The 25,926-nt window shown below is 37.5% G+C and overlaps 1 protein-coding gene across 4 annotated transcripts in view; it reads right to left on the bottom strand.

Moving 5' to 3' along the window:
* sbno2b (strawberry notch homolog 2b) overlaps window positions 1-25,926 on the bottom strand; it is a 69,833-nt gene that overhangs the window by 42,782 nt on the left and 1,125 nt on the right. For 2 of the 4 annotated variants that reach the window (XM_015036074.1, XM_015036071.1), the window contains exons 2-4: window positions 11,824-12,049; window positions 8,139-8,218; window positions 2,826-2,949 (exon numbers count right to left, since the gene is read on the bottom strand). In XM_015036074.1, the coding sequence (XP_014891560.1) occupies window positions 2,826-2,949; window positions 8,139-8,218; window positions 11,824-11,931 (312 nt within the window). In that variant the 5' untranslated portion in view covers window positions 11,932-12,049. Of the gene's footprint in view, window positions 1-2,825; window positions 2,950-8,138; window positions 8,219-11,823; window positions 12,050-14,503; window positions 14,602-25,926 lie in introns of those variants that run through there. The other 2 variants (XM_015036072.1, XM_015036073.1) reach the window with 2 other exon arrangements.

Here is a 25,926-nt window from a genome sequence, read left to right as displayed (position 1 = left end):
ATCGCAGTAAATGAGATGAGGAGATAGAAGTAAACACAAACGTCACTTGAGAAACTAAACAACCTCATAAACCAATCTACCCGGCCACACAACTCTGAATATTTACTTCATAGTTACGATTCGGCGACTGGACAGACAGTGGATGTGATGCCACCAGACAGCAGACTGAGAGAAACGGGGGAAAAATAGGGCAGGACTGGCACGAACGGCGGGGATGAAATGGAAGAAAATGGTCTGAGAGTGAGGTGGGGAATTATTAGTCATGATGACCCCATGACTTACATTTTCTCTACATGACTCACATGACGCCGTGTGTCCAAATGCAGCGAGAACAGCTGAGAAGGCACAACACAAGCACAAAACGTCTCTTTTTTTGTGTGTGTGGTTTTTTTTTCCTTCACAGAGTCGCTGACAGGCACAAGAAGGCAGAGCTTGAATGCACTAACCAAAATTGTAAATGTTTAAAATAAAGTACGCAACTGTTCTACAAATACAGTCAAATGTAGAATACAATATGACTCAGCCTGAATGACTAAGGTTTAAAATGACTTCTTTAGGAGGAAAAAAACTTAGCCGGACACAAAAACTCATGTGAAACTAGGGAATTCCCACATTAACGATCCACGTGACGAGGGTGACGCGTTGCTTTTCTCTTTTCAAAACATTCATATGTTGCTTTTGTTGTAGAAATAACTTAGCACTCTGTTCCAGTCGAGCGTCACACCCATTCACACACCTGGAAGCTAAAACGATGTGGCACTGCTCCGCTTCGACGTTGGACTGAGACACTTCTCTAAACCAGTGACAATAAACAGTTTCAGTGGTTGCACCTGGAAATTTGATTTATTTTCTTTATTTAAGGAAAATTAAAAAAAAAAAAAGCAAAAAAAACATGCATGATTATTATTGTCATGTCGGTTGCAAAAAAAATATTTGGAACCGAAATTCTGATGCAGTATGCTTCAGATTTGGATATAATATTATGGGTATAATATAGTATATCCATAATATAGATTCTATATGTGAGATTCTCCATTACACAGCTAATGTAATGGACATGGATACATAATGAAACTCACTGCTCTGATGGAGCAAACATGATAAATATTGTTAGATTTCTTTTTTTATTTTTATTGAAATAGGACCTATTAAAAAAATTTAATCTGAAGGCCTTTTACAAAGCAAATCAGTCTAATTCATAGTCACATAGAAGCCAGAATGGTCCAAACTTTTATTGGTTTTATGCCGATGAGATTCAGATTAGATGAAGATTATTTATACTACAGTACAATCAAATCCAGTTCATTTGAAAAAGAAACTTATCTGAGAAAGCCCAGCCCATTGGGCTGATAACTGCAGCAATTGTGCAAGTTTGATTTCTGGTTTTCTCGCACCTTGGAGGAGGAAATGGTTCTAGGAAAAAATAAAACGGTGTTACTGGGATATAGATCAATTAGTATTGACAGCCTCCGTGTTCTACACTCCTACATGCGAGTGCTTGGTTAAAAGTGGGTGTCGTGGCATTAAAGGGACAAAGAGTTTACAGCTGTCACCTCACTGCATAAGAAAGTATGGATTCATCTACCTGAATTTCCTCTGGCTGATGTTGTGTTTTAGTAGAAAAAGAAACACTTTGCAGACCTTCTTCAGGAGTGTGAATGTGGTTCACTGAGGTGCTGGAATAACAGTGTGTGAATCTCTGGGCCCTGACAAGCTGCTGTACTTCATTCATCATATTTGTTGCATTAAGGTCCCAGAAATTGTGCTTTCTCATGTGTTTTGCTCACTTCTTTTGTCAGTGTGACTCAGTAAAACACAACTTTTCCACGTTTCTTTAGAGTGAAGGAAGTGACAATCACAACACAGTGAAGCTACGGTAGCCGCAGGGTTTCCGTAGCTTTTTTCTTCATGGTGTTTGGGAGGTGACAAAGTGACCTGTGTTTTCACAGAAGACAGCGCTGCCCCTCCCCAACCTATTACTACACGCTGTAGGTCACTTGCTTACAACAACTCAGACGTTTGACATTTCCAGTCGCAAAAGCCAAAGATGATATCAGAGTGGAAACAAAAGATGCATCCCCCATCACTTATTAAGGTAATCGTGCTTTGAAAACTTAGATACAAGTGGCATCTCTATTAATTTGCCCACTACACACTTTATTGCCACAAAAAGCTGGACTACTTGACCAGCTGATGTCAGCTGGTTTTAAAGTCTGAAGAGAAAAGCGACAACAATATCGTCAGCAATATGCATTTTAGGACTACTGCTAAGTTTTGCGGCTGTTTATATTATTTTTTTTTACTAAAGTCTGTGTATCAAAATCAAGGCAGCCAAAAATAATTGCAAAAAATATTAGCGTAACTGCACCAATGAATATGTTGTAATTTCAGCAGTAGCAGGAATATTTCTCATGTTTTTTTTAACACAAAAGCTATTCGATCATAGTGTAACAACAAGAAACTGTGGGACTCACTGACCCAAGCTAATATCTGACGAGAGCCTAAATGGATTCAGTTTACAAATTTACCCATCTGTCTCATCACAGCAGCTGCTGTTAGTGTCACTCTAACTAAATGAACAAAAAAAGGCAAGAAGGTACAGACCATGTTACACTTCAGTCATAAATGAACATGAAAGATGAGCTGCAGGAGGTGGTGGGTCGCACATGTGGCCCTTTCTCATCATATGAAAGTAAAAGCAAGCATTTGATAGAAAGCTGCTTTGGAGGACATATTCACATTTATATTGCTCACATAATCCCAGCTTGAAATGCATTTCATTTGTTGCAGATGATCAATGAATATACTAGTTTAGTGGAACCAACCTGGGAGAAGTCTCCATTCCCATTTTTAGGGAGGCTGGGAAAGTCCATGTCAGAGAATCCCGGGTACATGCTCATGTGCATATCAGGAATGTTGGTGGTAGTGCTGTTATTCAAGTGGTATTGCCTGTGGGTAAATAAAAAAAAGACATTTAGTTGGTTTAAAGTACATTGTATGGAAGCAGAACAATCTTTGCTGATGTTTTCATTTATTACAGGAAGTGATATCAGCTAAGTTTAAGCTCCTACTTGCTCTAAAAAGCAGTGAAATATAAACCAAAATCAGTTTTTGGTAAATATACATGGCAGAAAGAAGCCAAGTATATTTGATCAGCTTCAAAGAATCCCAAACACAGTTCACTGTCACAGAAACAAAACTTACATTTAAAAAGCAGTAAAGTGTTCAGTTTCAATCATGTAGTTAAAAGGTGACTGGTTGTCAAACGAATGAATAGACAGCAAATTCAACAGACAAAGAGGCAAACAAATGAAACGTTGGCTATTTGCAAGCCAGACAGACAGGTTAGAGATGATAAGGACAACAGCCGAGAGACAGAGACAGAGAGAGCTCCTACCCTTTATCACAACCCCCTTTTCCTGAACACCAAACATCTTCTGGAGCCTCAAGTTAACTTCTGCCACAAACGATCAGATCCTGTACCTCAAACATGGTATGTTTTCAGTTTCCTACTGAGTCAATAAGTCATAAGCCTATGGAGAAACCCGCAGAGCAACAGGGCTGCGTGAGCACTCAAAGCAAAAGCAAAACTAAAGACGCGCAAAGGTGAAACTGTCCTGCTGTCCAATCAGCTGCCAGAGCTCAAACTAAAACAACTGGAGCTGAGCCAAAGCTATTCAAAGGATTAGGCTCCTGTGTCTTAAACTCCTGGTCAGAGATCACAGTTACTGATTGATTTGGTTTCAAAACAAACTTAACCACCATGAGAGCACCACCTAACGCTGATATATGGAGATTTAATTAGACTGTAATGGATTTGTGAGTTGATGTAAAAAAATTATTTGCACTTGTCTGTACTTGAACCGTATAAATCGCACCTCTGTTCAAAATTAAAGCTATTAAAATAACCACGATTTTTACAGCTACACAAACAACAAATTCTTTGCCAGCACAGGGAAAAATCACTAACACAGGTGTTAATCACTGATGAATAATCTATTTAAAGAGAGCAAAGGGGGAAACGCAGTGCGATTGGTAGAAATCTTCCAGACTGGAAATCCCCTTTGTGGTTTTTCTCTCCCTAGCAGAGCAATGACAGGATGATTATTACAACAGACGTCTCAGCAGACCTGGTATCAGCAGCTTTCATCAACAGGGCTGGTTAGGGACTCACAGGCACAGCAATGGACTGACCTCTCTGTGTCCCACAAGTTGTCTCCCCTCGGATTTTAAAACCCAAAATTCATTGCCTCAAATCCCATCATTCAGCAATGATGTCTCGCTTGAGCCAAAGTAGTTAGCGGTTTATTTTCTGGCGGTGCGCGATCTCTAAACTTGGCACAAGCATCACATCACTTTAAAAAGCAATTGTGCACTGAAACGTCTCCATATTTTTTTTTATCTTCATAGCTGTCATGTAGCAAAATTAACTGCTGTGATTTCTTGGAACATTAATTGGAAAGTTAACAAAACCAAACAGGTTTGCAGTAGAAATGACTGGGAATACCGGATAAAAATTAAACATAAACACCAGGAAATGTAATTTATCATTCCAGGGAACGCTAAGAGATTTAAAAAGAGCAAGTTTTGTAAGGTGACAGCAGGAATGTCTTCCTTTGTGGACAAATTTCATCCCAACGATTATCCACAGCTAAACACTACTTCCATAGAAATTATGATTATATCAAGTTGTAGCTTTTGCGTGACACACCGCTGCAGGAGCACACCCACACAAACACACACATGCACACACAGAAACCTGCTAAGGTTCCTTGGAAGAACACTTCCTTATAGCCAACACAAACATGAAGACGAAGCTCTAGTCTAGTCCTAGGAACTGAATGCACTGCGCGACCTTTTGTTTTTAGCTGTGCAAAGCATGCGAGCAGGAAGTATTATTCTTGAATAATGCACAGCAAAGCGTTTAAACCAAATGTAGGAGTTGTCACCAAGTTTCAACTTGTCCCATTATCACCACTGTGGATCAAAACTTCAGCTTTGTAATGTGAGGCGTTTTGCAGTCTGACCTATTTTTCCACGGTTGACTCCATGATTTCATCAATAAATGCAGCATGCACAAAATATGATTGAACCCAGTCATTGAGTACTATGTTGCAATATAACTGCTTTTTTTTCACATTTTATCACTATTTTTGTCTTATTGCATAGAATACCATGAAATATCATGATAAAACTTTAAAGTCCTTCGTAATAATAAATTGTGTCATTTATTTTTTTGTCATAATAATAATTCTTAAAATTAAAATACATATAATAGTTTTAAAATTACATCATAGTTTCAAATTCTTAGATACTCTTTTTTTTAAATCAAAATTTTACTTATGCTACTATTCATTTAAGCTGTTTGGGAGAATCCAGATGATATCGTAGCTTTATCTGTAATGATTAATTGGCTTTTGATATATATATTATGACAACGCCTACAAACACTGCTCCTTTGCGTTGCATCATAGGAAAATTAACCGCCACCAGTGGGGTTCATCCTCAATTCTAGATGTCTGAAGGCGCTGCTGTGTCCCAGAGATTAGCATGTTTTGGTGTGAAATGTGCAAATAAAGCCCAAACAAAAAGCAAAACACCATGTGAAGATGTTGGGCGAAGCTGGAACGAAAGTGAAGTGTTAACACATCAGTCCTGTAGCAAAAAGGGCTGGAAGGCAGCTCAGAGAGCAAGGAGCCTTTGCTCAGAGAACAACATAAAAATAGAGATTATGGTTTGCAAATGTACTCAGGAGTGTCCTATTGTTACTAAAAATGACTTTGAAAAAGAGGTCATAAATAATTCATAAACTGAATAAAATGCTACTTAATAAAATGGAATTAATCTGCTTAATATTGTGACACATTTTCTTGATTCTGACTGACCTAGTAAAACAGGAAATATTTAGCTTATAGTTAATGTCAGGAAAAAAACGGTTACATGTCTCTTTGTAAAACACATGTACATCTGGTTTCAACTGAACAAAAGAGACATAATTTATTTCCTCTCAGTGCTACAGAGAATCTGAAAAGGCTCATGTGAGCGAGGTGGACTACAAACCAAATACTGAGGAAATGTAAGCAAGCTTATGATTTTGAAGACATCAATAAAGAAATCTCTGATCCCATTAATGTGACTTTATTGGGAGAAATGTCACATTAATGTGTCGATATTTCATTTCAGATAGGGAAGGAAAAAAATGTGTGTGTCTTCTTATTCTTCTTATCAACTGTATCAGTAGTATTTTCACAGCTAAATATAGGAAATTAACCTAGAATTAGCCTAGAATGAAAAGTTCTGACATTTTATTTTACACATGATGTCTTATGTAACTATGTAAACAGTGCATTGGTCTTTTAAAAAGGTAGTGTTTGATCACATACAGTACGCACAGAGGTTTCTGTGGTCTGTAGAAGTCTGGTGCTGGTTCCACAAAACACAGCAGCAGATCTGCTGCAGCTTCATGTTGCACAGCAAGTTTTAACACTTTCCAGCAACAAAGCAACAACTACGGTAAAGTAGCATGATCTGCTTGACTAGCAATTTGAATGCTAACACACAAATTAAGAGGATTAATTATGAAGAGGCCAATATGGTTATTGGTCAATATGGTCATTCATAGGAACAGTATGTGCTCTGCAGATGTGAGTGGGCACTGTAAGTCAACAATTCGAGCAAACATAACACTTCCCATGCATGTTTTCTCCTCACTGGTGTCATGTGATCATCTCACTCCTCTGCACGTTCTCAACAACAGTCTGAGCAGGCAAGATTGCACTTTTGAGTCCAATCAATTTTACTTTGGACAAGAGAGTGCAACGTTACCCAGGCATCAGGCGGCACGGGGGACTTACAAGGTCGTGAGAATCAGAAAAAACAGAAGTGAACACAATAAAAGGTAGTCATACAAAAACTACTGCTTTAAGTGCTCTGTCCTGTTTCGTAAAAAACTGGCCTAAGTGTTCCAGGAAATCTCTGAAAACAACATTTTTACAAACGCAAAACCATTGAAGATAATGCGAATTTTAGGCTTTTTTTTTTTTTAAAGGTTACCTCACTTTAATTGCACTCGATGAGGTCTAACTAGCCCGATTCTAAAGAAACTGATAATCAATCTCATCATTTTTCTCTGAGCCAGACCCTTTTTTTTTGTATCCCTTCTGTACATAGTAAGATAGAAAGTGAGATACGGTCCTGTACAATGAGCTTGACATCATAAAGCTCCACTTTGAGTGAACTTGAAAACCACACGCAGCGCCTTCACGTCACCAGATGTTATAACTTTCAAAGAAACACAGCGCACGTCGCAGTACTAAAACGAAACATCTTGATGTGGAGAAAAAAATCATCATTCATAGTAAAAAGAAAAAAAAAATTAAAGGGCCCGTTTCCAAAGAATTAAAAGTAATTTTTAAAAAAAAAATGACGCAAGTGGAACAAAATGTTATTTATTACGATAATCAGCTTCTGGACAGTAAATTACAACACAGACAAACATCAGTTATAAATTAAATATATCAAGTCTTTTTAACGCAAAAAAAAAAAAAATCAAACCTGCATTTTGCCACATAAACCACGTTCTTTAATACAGAGACTTAAACTGGCCAAAACATTCACCTGTGCAAAAGCAGCACCGCTTCTGTGCAGTGTTTTCTTGTCGGTTCACAGGAAACAGAAACACAACAACTGACTGATAAACACTGTGTTTAAAATGACACGTCGTATTTAGTGGCAAGATCACACAAGCTGCTCTAACTTGCAGGAAGTCTAACACTCAACCCCCTACCCCAAATGCAGGCTGACGTCAAGCCGCCCACAGACGGAAATAAAAGAGGTCTCACAGATTAGACCAATCTGGAGTGAAGTGAGCTGGTGGTGTGGGGGACTGCATTAGGCCACACCAAGTGGGCGCGTTTGTGAAATTTAAGCCGAGAGATTTTGAAGCCGTTTTCTTTTAAAAGCTGAAACATTTCCTTTCTGTTTCCTAACGGTCAAATTTTACTGCTGTGTAATGTCAAACTTTATTTCACTTGCAATGTTTTTTATTTTTTTTTATTTTTATTTTTTTTATGTCAAAAGTGGAATTTGAGTCGTGTGAAAGCGTTGTGAAGCAGAGTTGAGATTTTCGATGGACTTACTGGTTTCCAGATTGCATAGGGCAGTATCCAGGCTGCTGAGGAAAGGCTCCCCAGGTACCAGAGGAGTTAAATATTGAACTCTGAAACAAAGAGAGTAAAGGCACAGTTAAAATAACATCCCTTTTTTTTTTTTTTTTTGGACTTGATGAACACACTCAGTTATGACAGTTAGAGCTGACGTAAAACATCCTTTAACTGAGCGATGCATGTCATCTTCTAATATGGTTGTGTTTTTTTACCAAAAAATTATGACCAAGCAGTTACAACACCGTTCTTTTTTGTTCAATATTTCCTCTGTATGACTCAGCGAGTTCAACAGAATTTCACAGAAGCAATCATCCCGACGTGGTTTCAATTTACTGACTGGATATTTTGAGAAATTCTCAGGAATTTCAGAGAATAAAGCAGACATGGTAGGATTCCTCCCCCCCCTCCCCCCGAGTTAAACATTTTAGGGAATATTTTTTTGGTCGAGGGAAGTTTAAATTAAGTTTGACTTTGGCTTTAAAAATATTCTTTTTAATTATACTTAAACCAAATATCCACTTTGTATCCAAGCCAAGTTATGAAGAAATATGGAGCAAATACCTTAAAGGCTGCTGGCATAGTCAAATCAAATTATATAATAATTATATCTCATAATACTCTGCAAAGGGAAGGAAACCCCCTCAGTCTCATCTCTGCAAAACTTCCACCAGAGGATTGCTTCCTTTTTCTATTGATTTCAGGTCTCTAGTCTACATTGTCTTCTTAGGAGCGCTGGCACAAATGATAGGCACACCTGACATTTTTTGACCGCACTGCATTTGACATAGCAGTTTCACAGGTTCACATTAAACAAAAGAACAAAAGTCACTGTCAATAACGGCTTGTGAAAGATCACTTAACAATCCAGTAAACATAACACTCTCAAGCAGAATTGTACCGGACAAGTAAGCCACTGAAAAGTGTTTGAAGTGCTTCTGTGCATTAAAACTTAAACAATCTTTACTGCATAAAGAGCTAAAACCTTCAAAGTGTCAGGGGGAGTTAGTAATTATACAAAGTGTTTGTCAACTAAAGAATAAGAATAAGCTCAATCTGATAGAGAAGCTGTGCAGGCAGATGCAGATGACGAGGTGGATTTCCAGTCTGAATGAGTCTGTGCTCTTCACTGAAGAAAAATATCAAAATACCAGCAAAACATGCAAAGAGTTGGTCAGTAGCTAAAAGTGAGTTTGAATGTTGTATAAAGATTTTCCTTTTTAAAAACATGCAATAAAAACTGTTTTGTTTTACAATGTTATATTCTGAGCCATGCCCGTCTCGTTTTCTGTCTACTTCTTGTTCGAATTACTTTAAATCTGCCGAATTCTGAATCATGTTGGGCGTAACTTTATTCAGTTTTCATTTTTGCTACATTTTAGAATGTGATTTATATTATCCATTTTTGCTGTCTATCTCCGTGCAAATAAAATTTTCACAGGAATATGAAACATTCCAGCTGTTTTTCAGTGATTGACATAGGAAGGTGGGTTTTTGTTTCTAGTAATTAATTAAAGATTTTATGGTCAAAGTTTTTTAGGCAGACTTGGAATTTATTCTCTTGCTAGGAAAGGTGTGAAGTCTAAACATATGAACCACAAAGTGTGTCATAATCGTACATGCCAAACATGAACTACTTTGTCTCTGTTGGCAAATATAAATCAAAGCAAACAAAGATCACATGAGATCACATGTGAGGTTCTTCAAGGCTTCGTTCTTTGATCTTCTTTATTCAGCATGTGCATGCTCCCCCTAGCCTAGCTTACTGAGCACTGCAACATTTTACTTTTACTATATTTACACTGATGACATGCGACTTTACATGTATGTGTCAACAACTGACCACAGCCTTTCACAGAGTAGAGTGGATGGGACACAGGCGTAAGTAAGTCAGTCAGGACAGAAGTCAACGTTTTAACTTCTGAAAAGGCAGATTTAGAAATCAATATTTAAGTAGACTTAAAAATAACACACTAATGAATTCTTGTTAAAACAAGATCAGAACATACTTTCCTCTTCAGGAGGTTACATTGACGTAAAGATTATTTTACGTGTTACAACAACACAAAAAAAAATCCGATACATTAAATTTCCGGCTCCTACATATCAGCACTGAAAGTCTTGCTGTTTATGTCAGCTTTCAAATATAGGCAGATGCTTATTTTATAATCTATTTTTTTAAATTTGAATTTAGTTTATCGTGATGTACTATCTTTATATTTTGTTGTTATATTTATTTTTTTTTAATGCTGTGTTTTCTTCTCTTAGTTCTTTTGGATGCATCTTAAAATTGATCACTGCATGAAAACATGCCTGCAGATGAAGCAAGATGTTTACTTACACTCTATCAAAAGAACAAAAACTTTTTTTGTTCCAATAATTAGGTCTAAAATTGCCTTGTTTTATGACAGAACTACCAAAATTATTTCTATTGCAAAACGCCCCCATATAATTGAACAAGGATTAAAAAAAAAAAAAAAAAAAAAAAAAAAGACTCTACAAATTCAGAAGCTTACTTACACCTCCTTGCTTTTTGGAAACAATGTCTTTTAAACAGTTTTAAAGTGAATTTCTTGGTATAAAAATTTTAGGTGCTTCCACAAGCTTCTCACAACAGTTTGCTGGAATTTTGGCCCATTACTTCAACAGAACCAGTGTAACTGAGTCAGGTTTGTACCCAACCACACACCTTTTCTCTTCTGCCTAGAATTTTTTTTCTTTGTGAGACTGGCATTGGGGATTCATGAGGGACACTCCAAGCATTGACTTGTTGTTTTTAGGCCCCTTTCTAAGAAATTTGTTGGTTTGTTTATGGTCATTGTGCACTTAAATACATTTACACCCAAGGTTGAAACTTTCTGATGTCTTGAGATGTCAAAATTTATATCTATATATGGGATATATATGGGACTTTTATGTTGCTATTTATTTTGAGAAGTCCACCAGACCCTCTTGCAGCAAGATACCTAGAAATGATGGTGCCACTCCTGCACTTCAAAGTTCGGATGGTATTTTCAGCATTACAAGTTTCTTCTATTTTTCTATTATTGTCTGTTTTTTTGTTTTATATTGCTTTTGGAATATTGTCATCTTGTTAGCTCTGAGATCTCCTTAATACTTGTTTCAACAGATTAAAGCAGCACCTTCAACCTTTCAGACATTGTACCCATCAGTGAACCAGACTTGTGGGAATCCACTATCCTTCATCAAATATCTTGCCTGATTTTAACTTTTGTTGGGTTTTTTTTTATCACAGAAGGAAGTACAATATTTGATGAGTTGCCAGCTGTTCTTTAAATTAGCTCAAACTTTAATCTCTTAGAAGCCAATTCAAGAAGGCGTTATTTGGGGTTTCCTAAATTATTTAAAAGAACATCGATGTTGGTTTATAAATTGCAAGTAAACTTCAGAATTTCAAGGAAATAAAATAAATATTCAGACTATGATAGAAACTGTGTCTTACTATATAATGCATGTAAATTATTTTTTGCAACCTCCTCTCAGATGTCTGAACCGACCCCTGCTTGTGCATTTTAGCAGTTACTTAAAGGAAACAGTTAATTTTAACCAAAACACTTGACATGAATGTGATTCCTGCGTTTCTCATTCTGAATTTCAACAACTCGAGTCTCAACAGCTTTAATGCAGACAAATGACTTGCCTCCATGTTTGAGGCGCCCACTGAGAACATGCTGCTGTTCAGCTGAGGGCCTTCTGGATGCAGGTAGTTCTCCCCGTCCATGGCCAGCACTGAGGTAAGGGTGGACATCAGACCAGAGCTTCACACATGACGACCAGCAGACTTAGACTATGCACCCCTCTACCGCCACCCACGAGCTGGCTGTGTCTGAGTCAGCACTTCAACAAGGACAAGTGCTCTCCATGACCTGGGAGGGGAGAGGGCAGGGGAGGGAGAAGAAAAGGAGAATGTGATGTTAGTAAATTATTTATGTTGCACAAGATCAACATGATATTTAACAGAAGCAAATTTAATACAAGTTCTTGAGTAATTTTTGAAATTTCCTTTCTTTCATAGTGAGAAACCAAAACAACGAAGGTAATCATGACTAAAAGAGTGTCTAGTCTCACTTCTTTGAAAAAGTTCTCGACACAACAGAGGAGTTATTTTTTCCCCATAATTGTCTAAAATAGAAAATATATCAAGCATGACATAAATTTGTTAAGCTGCGCGTTTGCTCTCAGAAAAACAAAGACGTTAATTTTCATGTTTATGCTCGGATCGAGTTCCAATATAACATCTAAAAAAAGTTTACCCATATTAAATTTAAGAAGATTTTTTTTTTTTTTTTAAAAAAGCATCCATTTTAAGCGTAATTCCAGCTGTGTTTGATCTCATACATTAAACAAAGTTCAAAGTTTTACTAATTGATTGACATCCTTCTTTATCTGACTGTACGAAATGTTTTAAGTTAATTAGAGAATCAATACAAACCACAACAAAATGTGCTTTGAAATGTTCTATACGTTTACAAGCAGCAAGCAGGAACAGTGTGCGGTTGGAAAAATGTGCATGTACAGGATTGTTTCCATATGAAACCACCAAATACTTGTCGGCTTTACAATCCAGAGTGTGTATGCGTCGAGCATAAAGACAGGTCAGACTGGCTAGACTAGAGTAATGACACTCAAGAAGATTTCCTGCAATGCCATCAAACTTACAACTTTAATACTGTCGTCTTGTTCCCCGCTTACAAAGACACATCATCTCCTAAGCCTTCCCACTGTTTGACTCCATTCATTTTGGTGAGATTAACAATTAAAAATCCATTAACATAAAACAAAATTAGTCTACAACATAATTTTTGATGCTGGACCACTTAAGACTACATTTCGACTCTGATGATGCTCTGGGTTAACCTAATGTAAACTTATATTTCTCTTCTCTGTGCCTTTGGTTCACTGGGAACGATTTATTTTTTTATTGTGAGTTTAGAGAAACTATCTATGTGCTTCAAGTCAAACAATAAACTCAGCTCGAGTTTCTGCTTCCCTTAGTTGCAGGATTTATGAAATCAACTAAAACACTTTGGATTTCGAAATGCATCTCTCCCTTGGACATAGTTGAGTTTCTCTTCTCTGTTATAAAGGCATTGTGTAAAATGCTGATCCAACATAAAATATGGAAGAAAAACAAACACACAAAAAAGAAAGTGCTGTGCTGCAACTGTTAAATGCTTGATAAATGCCAGTCTTCCTGTAATTTTCACAAGAAACTCTCTGTTTTTTTTCCCCCTCGCTATTTCACACCATCCTTACTTCGGTCCTTCCCCCAGTTTGCTCCCAGTCTGGAACACATGCCAGACATGTTCACTATGAACAATGAGGTAATAAATAGTAATAGAGTTCATGTGGGTCTAACTAAGAGCTGCTTTGTGTGTCCAAGTGGGGGTGCATGAAATAGACCTGACCCAACATATTCCCCACTCACAATGCCAAGAGACACAAGGGGGAAGCCATTTTCCCTGCAGGCTGCCAGCGTGAAGCAAACGTGAAGAAGCAAAGAATGGGCTGATTTCTAAGACAAAGGGCCTGAAAACAAAACTGGTACAATCCAGAAATAAAAGGTTAATTTGGAAAAATTAGCCATCCTGTGAAAAGTGAGTTTAAGAAGGCTCTATAAAGTGTAGTAGTACAAAGTTGTGATGGCTGAGACCGCCAACGTTTCCATCGTTAGCCCAAGGAGGCAGACTTCACCACCCTCGGAGCATCAAAAGGTGACACTGCATCTTGTTAAACTTTATTAGAAGCACAAATTCTTTCCAATACTTTGATCCACAACCACCGACGAGAATGCCACCAGGATGATGCTGGTGACTATCTCAGTGACAGAAAATTGTGTCCCCTTGCTGTTCTCAGTTCCCAACACCCACCCCCGATAATCGGTACGGCTTCTCTCAGGATAATCGATACTGATTACGGCGAGAGCTCTCCCAGATAAAACCCCCCCTTCCTGTAACGGTTCTCATTACGGGAAAACAAGCAAACCCCCCTCTCCCCTACTACTCCGAACTCCGGCAGTGGAGGGAGACAGAGGTGATGAGGCAAGCTGTTACTGGGACAAAAACGAGTTATCGTCTATGTGAAAGAGAGAGAGAGTTTAGTTTAGTTTATACAAAGAAAAAAGGAAACGAGGATTCTCCGATGCCAAAGGAGAGGCTTGTAAATTGTGTACATTTTGTAAGTGATTGTAAAATGTTCAAAATGATACCCCAATTTCCAGAAAATCTCCATAAAACCTCTGTAAACAGGTACAACCAGTTTGAACTCATTTTAATTAAGAGTATTCTGGATTGTAGTTTCTTTTTTTTTTTTTGTCCTACCTTTTCAAGTCTTTTAGCCTCTCTCTCTCCCTGGGTGGTCTTATTCAGCAATGCGGTGAAACCAGATTAGTCAACTTCACGTGTGTTTTTAGCAGAATCTAAAAAAAAAAAAAAAAAAAAAAAAAACTGAGGCAACTATAAACACCTTCAATGGGTTGAAAATTTGAAAGAAGGAAAATGAAGTATTATTTCAAAAAACCTCTGCGGACAACCTGCTTTGGTTTAGGTGTGCATGAGTCAAGGAGGGTTAACAAGCTGCCCCCTCCGCCTGTCGTCACAAAACCACGTTACGTGTGTGTTTGTGTCTCAGTTAAGAGCATCCAACATGTGCTTGCAATAGGTGGCAGGTAGATAAAAGTCAGTGTGTGGCAAGAAATGACTTCCTGATGTGCGCTGGTGGCCTTTCCTATCCTGCCAGAGCACATGGAGATCACCCTGGGAAGTGTGACTTCCTTAAGCTGCTAAGTCACAATTAATGCTCACGAGGATGACAATCGCCCTGCTTGGCGCGTGTGTGCATGCCAACAAGCGTTTGCACAGTCACATGTGCCTTCAAAATTGTGCCATACATACGGCTGTTTGGCCCCAATTTATACTTTTTTTTTTTCTAGTTTATTTAGTGTGACGACTTTATTAAAATGTGGGGACAAGCAACATGCAAAAGAAAATTTAGAAATTAGTTAAGAAAGAACCACAAGTAGCTTTTTTTGTCTCTTTAAAATTATATTAATAAACACCTATTCTTATTAGTAAATAAATGTGTCAATGATACGTGTGTTGAAGCAAATCGACATGCATAGCGATGTCAAATAAAAATGATCATTTTGAAAATCAGTTTTATTTTGATAATTGATAATTGAAGATGTCACAGTCCATTCACAAATATCAGACTTGAAGCCCCTGATGAATCTCAGCTTCTCCTACAGTTTGTTGTATTTTATACTTTCGTTGCTGTATTATATTGTGTATTGTCTACAAGCATGCCAGACAAACCAACAAAGGGAATAACTTTTTGCTTGCCCTGTTTTCATTTTGCACAGATAGAAATACTCTCTGATGAAGCGTTTTTGTCTTCATTTAAATAGAACCTACTGTCGGCCTGCACAAATTAGGCCAAACAATCTCAAAGAGCAAAACACTTAATCCTGATCTAAAGAATTTCAAAACGAGATGAGAGAGTTACCGACAGGTATCAGTCTGGAAATGGTGAAAGGGATAAAAATATTTAAAAAAAAAAGACATTTGTACTTCAGGGCAGTTATCCACAAATGGAGGAAACAAGGAATAGCGACCTGTCCACCAAAATAATCACAACTATTTTGCAAGGATTCATCCAGAAGCTCTCAAAAACTTAGACCACACCCAAAGCACTGTAGACATCTGTTGCCTCAGTTAAGATCATGACTTAACAAGTCATGATCTTAAAACTGGTCATAAAACATACATAAACAAAACATAAAAACTGGTCTAGGTCCAAGGCAGATTATCATGGTTTGAGCCACTGCTCACCAGAAAGAATCCAAAACATTCTTCTTCCTCCTCACATTTAAGTCTTAATGATCCTCCGGACCTTTGGGAAAATACTTTGTCGACAGTCGAGAGCAAAAGGAACTTTGTAGAAGGTGTGTTTCACCGCATCCTGTTTATAACTAACAGAATCTCACACAAAAAAACATCTTATTGACTCTCAAACGTCGTGTGATTATCTGAGGCTGCTTCTCTGCCTCAAGACTGGGACAGTTTGCCATAACAAGTTGGAACCCTGAATCCTCCTCTCTACAGGAAATCCTGAATTAGAAAGTGTGGCCATCAAATCTGTGACCTTAAACTCAAGTGAACCGGGGTTATGAAGCAGAACAACGATCTGAAGAACATCAACAAGCTCATCTTTTCATTCTTTAGAAACAAACAACAAATAAATTGAGACTTTGGAGTGGTCTTACATTCAATTGAGAAGCACAAAAGCACATTTCTGTATTTAAATAAAGGACCATGGTCACATCAATCCATTTATAAGCTGTCCTTTGTTATTATTGTTTGTTGAAAAGTACCCCAGTCATGCATACTTATATCGAGCAGAACATATGGCTTATTAAGGGATCAAGTATCTAGGTCATTTACACTTAGAGCTGGTACACTGTGTCTGATTAAATCAAAGAGTCTGATGAAGCGGAGAAAAAATGATCTTCATTGAAACATGAGTCTTGCAGCTTTGAGCATATTATACAAGCATTAAACTTGTAAGAAAAAAAAATGAGTTGAAGAAGATGGAGGGACAGTGAGATTAACTATGATTATACACAAAATAATGAGACACAAAGCCAAGAATTCATACATATGAATGCCTTGTTCACAGAGCACCAACGTTTGCCTGACAGAAAGAAATGAGTCGAGCGACAGAAACACAGTTAGCATTTGTTCTTCGCTCTCTGTCACTTTGCCTGCCTTTTTGCCTTCCTGGTCACCTTGTGTTTCTTTGAGCTTAAAAATGCAATGTGCAATTTTTATAAAAATATGTCTTTTACATATTTGTTAAAACTATCGCCATGCTGTGACAGTGTAATATAAAACATATGATCTGTTGTGAACAGCTTTATTGCAGTAAAGAACAGGCATGGTGAGGAGAATGGCATGATTGGCAGCGCTAAGACCCGCCTCCTGGGTCTGATTGGTTGTTTGTAGTTAGCACTGGGAGAAGGCAGAGGAGCTCGATTTTTTTCGCAGACCACCTGTCTCATACTATACTGTCTCGATATAATGAGTTTCAACAACTATGTAAAAACAATATTTTTTCTAAAAGTTGCACTGTAGCTTTAATGTGGTTGATCCGATTGCTTTCAGCCACCGTTTTGTTACTTTCTGCAATATTTCCAGGGCAAAGCTCAGAGGTCCGTGGGGTAACATGGCCCTGTAGAGCTGCTTCGTAATCCAACCATGAAATGAACACAGCTACACTTTTGACACACTTACGTCTGCTGCATTGGCGTCAGCATACATATTTTTCTCATGTGACATACAAGCCCTCTAGCATTTTCTGTCCAGCTGGATCTGTCTTTTCTACTAACAACCCAACTTACTACAGTCCTTCGGTCCACTGAGCAACACTGAATCATCACCAGCCTGAGTTCATCTGCATCAGAAGCGAACAAGTCTGAAATGATGGCGGGGCCAGCTGCTTTAACATCGGAGCAGCAAAGGGGCCGTTAGTTGGTTATAATTGCTGTGACCGGCTGGATTCATTATCTGCAGCGATGAAATATTCATAAAAGGAACGAGTTACTTCCTAGGGAAACACAGGGTTCAATCATTCAAAACAGCATGTATTATTAATTAGCACACAAAAAGGTCTAAACCTGGGACACACACTGAAGGAAAGCAAATCGAAGAAGGACATGGACATAAGCCTTCTTTCAGCCCTAATTTCCCCTGACTGAATGTGCACGTAGGATTACAGTCATGGCTGTGAACTGCACACTAACTTAGTAGAGTGTAGCGATCAGATGACTGACTGTAAGTGAGTCTGGTGTCTTATCGAAAGCTGGGAAATGGAAACAAATTTGGTTTTAAGAGTCTGTTGTTATTGCATTTTCACCATTCAAATATTTATCGGCAGTCCCTTCGGACTGGAACAGAGCACGCAAACAAAGTGAAACCAGCGGGCAGTTTGTCGTTAATGTGTATTACTGGGATTTTATTGAACCGTCCAGCACAAAGCAGCACCCGATTTTGACACAGAACAAAAGCCATGCTGTTTTCAAGATGCTTTATGAATAAAAACCTAAAAAGCCTGACCTGCAATTCCATTCAGCTCTCTTTACCCACAAGTCCCCTACTAAAATTAAACACAGAATTCCCTTCAAAACTCAAAGTTAATCTACACACCAATTACCACCAATTACCTGGTGTGTTAAATCAGTGTTTCTAAGTTTTTAGCTAACATGCACAATGGTATGGTACAGTAGTGGCAGAATCATGCAGTGGGATGAATTGATGGAACTTAATGCAGGGAAATACTGGAGGGACACATGTTACATGTTCCTAAAAACAAACAGCCTAAGTTACCATGACAACATGTCAAAACCATGCATAATTTTTCTTTCACTCCACTCCATATGCATTACATTGACCTGGTCTTTTATATAAACTCTTAATAAATTTAATTTGGTTTGTGATTATAATGTGGCAAAAACATGGAATAGTTGACGGTACACAAATATTTTTTACCACATTTCTAACAAACAACAAAAATGTACCTTACAGCAAGGAAGGTAAGTGCACTGCAGGTTCTGACAACCAGGAAAGTTGTTGAGGAGCAAAAAGAGCAAAGGATGAAAAACATTAGATGCTCTGCAGCGGCTTGATGACACTGATTTCAGAGATAATACCCCTACTTCAAGTTCCACCACAATCACCAACCAGAAATAGATCAAAGGCTGAACAGATCAAAGAATAACCAATCCACTTCAGCTGCTTCTTTGCTCCAGTTTCCTCTATCATCTAATTTTCTCAGAACTAAGGGACAAAAACAGATGCTAGCTTTATGTGGCTTTTTTGCTTTCCTGCTTAGGTTTCAGCTCGACGTTTTAAGCAACTACGGGCGAGCTCGTACAGGTGTTATTCAAATGCAAAAAGGCTGTCTTATGTTTAAACTTAAAGGATAAAAGTTGATTTTAAAATTCAAGCTGCAACGAGGTAGAATGTTATATACGGAGGATGTTGCGTGTTAGACATTAAAGGGGCACTTCAACAGTTAAAAGAGCATTTTAATAGGTCACAAGAACAAACCAAATATTTCTCTTTCTTGTGGCAGGGCTTGCTTTCGGATACTTCCCACCCTTTGGTCTAATCTACTCATACCGGCCCTTTCGATTCTCACATGGACCATCTCCTTCTCCGTTTATGTCACACTCCCACACCTTCATCTCACTTTTTCATCACACACCACATATTATCTCACTGATATTGTGTGCCGTGTCTTCTACTTTCCTGTGACGGTTTGTTGCAGTTTTTCTTTCTTTTTTTTTTTTTTCATTCTAATATTTCCACCGCATTTCTTCCATTTCGAGGGCGCAGCAGTGAGAAAGCAGAAACGACGGGGACCGCTGAATTAGCGCGCAGAAAAATCGCATCGGTCTTTGTTCTTAGATACAAGGGTGAGTGAAATTCAGTAAAATGCCGTCTATTTATACTGAAACCCAGACAGTGCTGTGCTCCACTCTAACTGACCTCACTTCTCTGGCAGGCGTGAGAACATCGGGCCACGTGCTCAGCGGCAGGGAACCCGTCTCAGTCTATCTGTGGCACCGTGCTTAGCAAAGTTCAGCTCAGTTCATAGCGTCTCCTGGGCTCGGAGCTGGCGGATTAAATCAGATGGCGTTCACACTTTTTAACAGAGACGGCGCAGTCAGACGGGAAAATAGTTGTGCTCCTTACAATTGCAGAATAAAAGCAACAAAAAAAAATTTAATTACTGCATGTAGTGTAGCTGTCTTTTTTTTTTTTAATCAACAAAAGGTATGTTGAACAGTGAGGCAGGCAGGAACAAAAAGGCTGTGTAAAAGTATCAAACCATCACTGTTTTCATTCATCCAGCTGCTAGCCACTTTATTTGCATTTATAGTAGAATGTAATGGAGGTTTAACTATGAAATGACTTTATAAAGAATTATGCTTAAACTAGCATAATAGGACCTTCATAGTCCATCAAAGCCAAAGGACTGGGTGACTGAATGTCACTCTGTTTTTCAACAACATGCTCTATGAGTATCTTTTTAGATGTCTTCTTAAAATCATTCCCGAGTTTTTCTAATTTTATTTTTTTAAACAATATTTGCATCCATCGACCTTAGAAAGAGACTGTGATAAACTGTACAGCTTCGGAAACGTGAAGGACTTTCAAGACTGATTCTTTTCTCTTTGGTCCATTTGTGTTTTTACATGTCTTGTTTTTTAGTTTAGATATCGTCACTGTTTATATATATATATATATATATATATATATATATATATATATATATATATATATATACATATATATACATACATACATACATACATACATATATATATATATATATATATATATATATATATATATATATATATATATATATATATATATATATATATATATATATATATATAAAATGCTGCATATTCTAACGCACTGAAATGGAGTCGCCTGAAGAAGTAGTTGCTTTGTTTTCAATGCCTTAAGAGTTTGGTGGAGACATTTCAGATGAACCACAGTCATCATGTTTAAAGATTTGATCCGCCTCGCATCGTGCCTCTAAGGAACAGAGATCTGTCCAGTTGATGACATCAGAATTACTCGCTTTTGGACCAACTGCTGGTCGAACTCCTCGCTCACTAAGCTGATTGGAGGTTTTCTCTAGTCTGGACGCACAAACCGGCATCCTACAGTTTGTGTTTAAAAACTATAAAATACTGACCAATTAAAGCTGGCCTGCCTCTTGACAAGAGTGTATCCACTTCTCTATTTTTAGGAACATTTTGGCAGATCTGTCACTAAACACTGATTTTAATTTGACAGATTTAATGTAATTTATATTCTTCAATTCTAAAATTCTGGTGTTTCATTTCTGACTCTTCACTGTTTCAATTCACATCTGCATTTTTAAATTAAAGTTAACTTTACTGTAAAGATTAACTGGTTTACCAAAATATATATAAATATATATTTTTTGTTAAAATAAAACTCTTTTTTTTTGAGCAGCAAATTCTACACTGACATCAGCAGCTCACATTTTTATCTCCACAGAAAATACTTACTTAAAATAATTCAAGCTTTGTGTAAACACAGGGAACAAACTAAACGTCAGCAAAATATTAATCTCAGTAAACTTGGTATGACCTCATGCATGGTACATAGGCTGTACTGTGTTATTTTAAATGCATAACTAATAAAACAGAGTAGAATTTGGATATGACATCAATATTAAGACAAAAATCATGAAAAGCTAATATGTGAATTGACCAAACATCAAGATTAAAATCAATGTATCATTAGAGTCACTACAATAATCCTCCCTACTGATTCTCCTCTATTCTTTTCCAGCGCAGTTTTGAATTAACATCCGCAATTTGATTCAGTTATGCCAAATCCTCCCAGTAATTCTACTTTGAGCTTTATCTAAAAGATTTACGAAAACAAAGAGTAATCCCTTGCTATCTCGCAAGAAAAAAAGAGAAAATCTTTAATCCAAGTGGAAAATGTTTTGAGTACCGAACCGCAGAAGATAGGTCGACATAAATAAACTGACTGCCAACTTTGGAAACACATGTTAGACAGGATGAAGCAAGTCGACGACACAGGCAATATGAAAATAGATTGGCAGAGCATCAGGACAGACAAACCTGTATTTTCAGTGGTGCAATGTTCCACCTTCACATGTACAAAAAAAGGATTGTAAAGTGACTCAAGAGTTTGTTACCTATAATATGGAGCATGCTGACTCACAATGATAACTAACTCGCAGATCTTTGGATATAATAAGGTTATGAGATCATGTTTACGCTGACACACAAAGACAGTGACTTCTAGTGACAACTTACTAAAATGACAGTTTTAGCTGTAGTTTTATTTGGACACTTTCATATCAAGAAGCTCATATTTCAAAGCTAGAAACCATTTTTATGGTTTTACGCCCTCCTAATAAGATCTCAGACGAGGCGCCAAAGTGATCGGCATAAAGTGATGCATTGTTGCTCCTCCAACTTCACATTTTATGATAAATTTGGGTCTTTTCTTTCTTGTCTCTCTCTGCTGGACAAGGCCAATGAAGAAGCCACTTCTTCATTAATATGAATGGCTTCTTATATCCAATTGTAAGTATTATTCGCTAAAAGCTTCCCTGTTTAGCTGTGTTTCTTTCAGACAACGCAATAAAAAAATGAGTTATAAGATTCATTCTGGACACTGTGTATGTAGAATAAAATCTATGAGAACCTTCCGCTGAGCCATGATTAGTCAGCATTGTGAAGGCAGTTAGAACGAATTTCAAAACATTTTTTTATTCAAGCATGGCTCAGTCCCTTTTTATAAAACATTGTGTCGTTGAGCACTGGGTATACGAGACATCGGATCTTGTGACCTCTTGTGACCTATTTAACATGGGTTCAAGTGTTCAAGTAAGCCCCTATCCTTTCCAGCTCATTGCACGCACTTGGCTATAAAACTCATCTGATAAAGGAAACAATAGCAAACTCTGCGATCCTTCATCTATTCATAAACACTAATAATTCTCTCATATTTCCTTCCAGGATGAGCTCTATTTTGAAACTCCTGTTTGACTTTCCTGTAACAAATCTGACACATTTAAGTCGCCGAACTGGAACGCGTAGCAGCGAGGCACACCAGAGTATGACCGAGTATTTCACAATATTCATGTACACACCTTTCATGTCTATGTATAAGAGACAGAACATGGGACATGAAGACAGTCATTAAAAGTAAGTACTTCACAATTATATGTTCGCCATTGTTCAGTTGTTCCACTCATCTCTTCTAATTAAAAAACTGTACCTATTGAAGGTTAAATTCCTAGGAATCAGGGTCTAAATCAAAGATATTACTGAGGAACAATCCACTTCCTCCACTTAAGATTTTTCAGCCTCACTCTAATCAACTAACGGGCTATAAATAAGATTTATTACTGGCATCAGTTGAAGAGGGGAGAAGAAAAAAAGAGCAAGCAGAGACATGGGGGGAAGGAGAACAGAGGCTTAGCCGCTAACAGCAAAGGGCATGAACTGTTTGTTCACCAAATCCATAAGCTAACCCCCCCCAACCTCCCCGGCCAAAAAAAAGACAGGAAAAGTATTTTTTTTGTGATAAATGTATTCAAGATTTGTCAAACAAATCTTGAGCATTGCTCTGTCAACATCTATACCGGCAAGAAGCCGAATAAGCTTTCAATCTGACTGTTTCTGCTTTGCTAAATGCCTCCACGTTCACTGTATATCACTCCTAAAGTCCCTGAAGGAAATAAACAGCACACAACACATATTGTGTTTCATGATCCTTAAGATCCCTGCAGGGCAAACAGTCATAGACTGTTTCACTGGAAAATTAGCCATGCAGCAGAAGCCTACACGTTAGCACGCAACACAAAGAGGTTGGCCGTACTAATATTCCTCTGTTAAGAAGATCAGAAGATAAAAAAATATGTTTCGCTACCCATTTATCAGCCATGTCGCTAGGATTACACAACACTAACCAAGCCAAATTTAATGAAACTTGGTGGAGAGGAGAAGCACAGGCAGGAAGGGCCCATCACATTTTAGCGTGGCTCCAGATAACTTTCATTAAAGCCGCGTAGCAGAACATTGGCCTGGAGGAGGAAAAGGATGCTATGAGTTCCTATCTGGTTGCTCATACAACTGCAGCAGCTTCACATATGAATGCAATAATTTAGGCGCTGCTTGTCAGTAAGAAACATGCAATTTTATGAGATTCCGTTGCTGAATCTCTTGTTATAAAAACATATAATAAGCTAATAGTAGTATACTTGTAAAAATAAATAAATAAATAAATAAATAAATAAATAAATAAATAAATAAATAAATAAATAAATGGTTTCCCTGTCTGTCATATTAAAAGTCTGGGCTGGAGAGGAGGAGCCAGACCTGGCTGCCTGCAAGACAGATTTCACAACAAATCAGAGAAATGCCACTGACTGTTGAAAGGGGGGTAAGAAACGTGCGTAAAACCGAGAGAGGAACCTTGCGTGTTATTCATTTCACAGCAAGGGGGAATGACATAATTAGAAAAATAGCCAGCCACCATGGCAACCTGCTGTGTCAAGGCTTGCAAGAGGCTTGGCTAGCCTTTGCTGCAGGCAACAGACACAGTGGAAACCAAAGAGTGAAAATTGCAGGAAAGAAAAAAGTCCTAGAGGGGACAGCTTTGGGTGAGCCATTTCCATTTCATTCTTAGTAAACCGCTCACCTCTCCAACCATCTCCTGATGTTTTATTGTGTTCTTAACACATTAGGACAATGTTTTGGGGTTCAGTGCCTGTCTTTTGCAGCAAAAATACGTACCGATAAAATAAAATGTGTAAAAAAAAATACATGCTTCTTTTATTAAGAGTGATACAATGGACAGACTACTAAGAAGTTTCTGATGGAATTACAATCTTGAGAAGAAAGCTAAGGAAACTACAGAAAATAAAAATCAAATATTTGCTTCTTTAAAAAAAAAAATCAAAAATGCAGCAATAGCTTCTACAACAGAAGTATATGGATTAATGCAGTGCCATATATGTATATATATTTTTTTTACTATAATTATTTTCCATTATTTCAAATTTAATTAAAATTCAAACTCAAACTGAAAAATACTTTATTAATCCAAAAAGGGATTCAATTTAATAATTGATTTCATTAAATTCAAAATTTTAATAAAATCATCCTTCTTGTGGCTTACAGACTGTAGTTTAAAATAATGTTAGCTTAATGGCTCCACCTCGGTCTGCCCTTTCTGTCTCTAAGTAGTTGAGTTGTTTTGATTCATTATTGAAAAAAATCCCAAAATGCTCAAATCCAATTGTATATTATTTTTTTAAGTTTCCATTATCCTCTTTGATTGCTTTCCCCATGTAGCTTAGGTGGAATGAATAGCACTAACAAGTCCTGACTGTCAATGTTTTTCACAATTGTGAACCCCTGATATTCACGGATGTACACAAACACTTAAAATCTGTGAATACTTGAGACCCTTCTAAAGACACGAATATATCTTAGTACACATTAATAAATAGTGGAAACCATCTTGACACTACTGCAGAACTTATTATCTAAACTTTTCATTATCTCTGCTCTTAGGGGTACAGCCAATCAGTGCCAACATTTGGTTGCTGCTCCTGCCTGGATTGGCTGCTCTGTAAATGTCAGCCAATACTGTGTCAAGTTGCCTAGCACCCAGGTAGCTCAGCCTTTCCAAGCTGTATTTTCTTTCAAATGTATCAGATATGCTCTATTTAAAAAATCCACACACAATTCTGTTATGTTCCATAGAAAAATCTGCAAAAAGGTGAATCTTCGAAAATTGAACTGCGAGTGCATGACTCTTTCGGCCAGCTGACTGGCAACGTGCAGCAACAAGAGGAGAAACGAGAGGGCTCAAAACAAAAGCACTTTAATCGCTAAACTTAAGACATTAGTAGTTGTAATTATGTTTATAATATTCTACTACACCTTGTTGATTGTATTCAGTCCAAGACTGATTGGTACAAACTTACAACTGATCAATGTACACTGTTCTTTATTTCATAACACCGCTGTTTTTTGTCGAAAATCAATAAAGTGTAAATTATACATATTACGGGCATTGTAACTTAATTTATCAGGTTTCGAGAAAGAATGATCTCAACTTTCAACCAACTCAGCATGGCTTTCTGA

The sequence above is a fragment of the Poecilia latipinna genome, unplaced genomic scaffold, assembly GCF_001443285.1.
Source record: "Poecilia latipinna isolate Pla-1442-1.1 unplaced genomic scaffold, P_latipinna-1.0 Scaffold357, whole genome shotgun sequence".
Lineage (NCBI taxonomy): Eukaryota > Metazoa > Chordata > Actinopteri > Cyprinodontiformes > Poeciliidae > Poecilia > Poecilia latipinna.
This window is presented reverse-complemented; position numbering and strand designations above follow the sequence as displayed.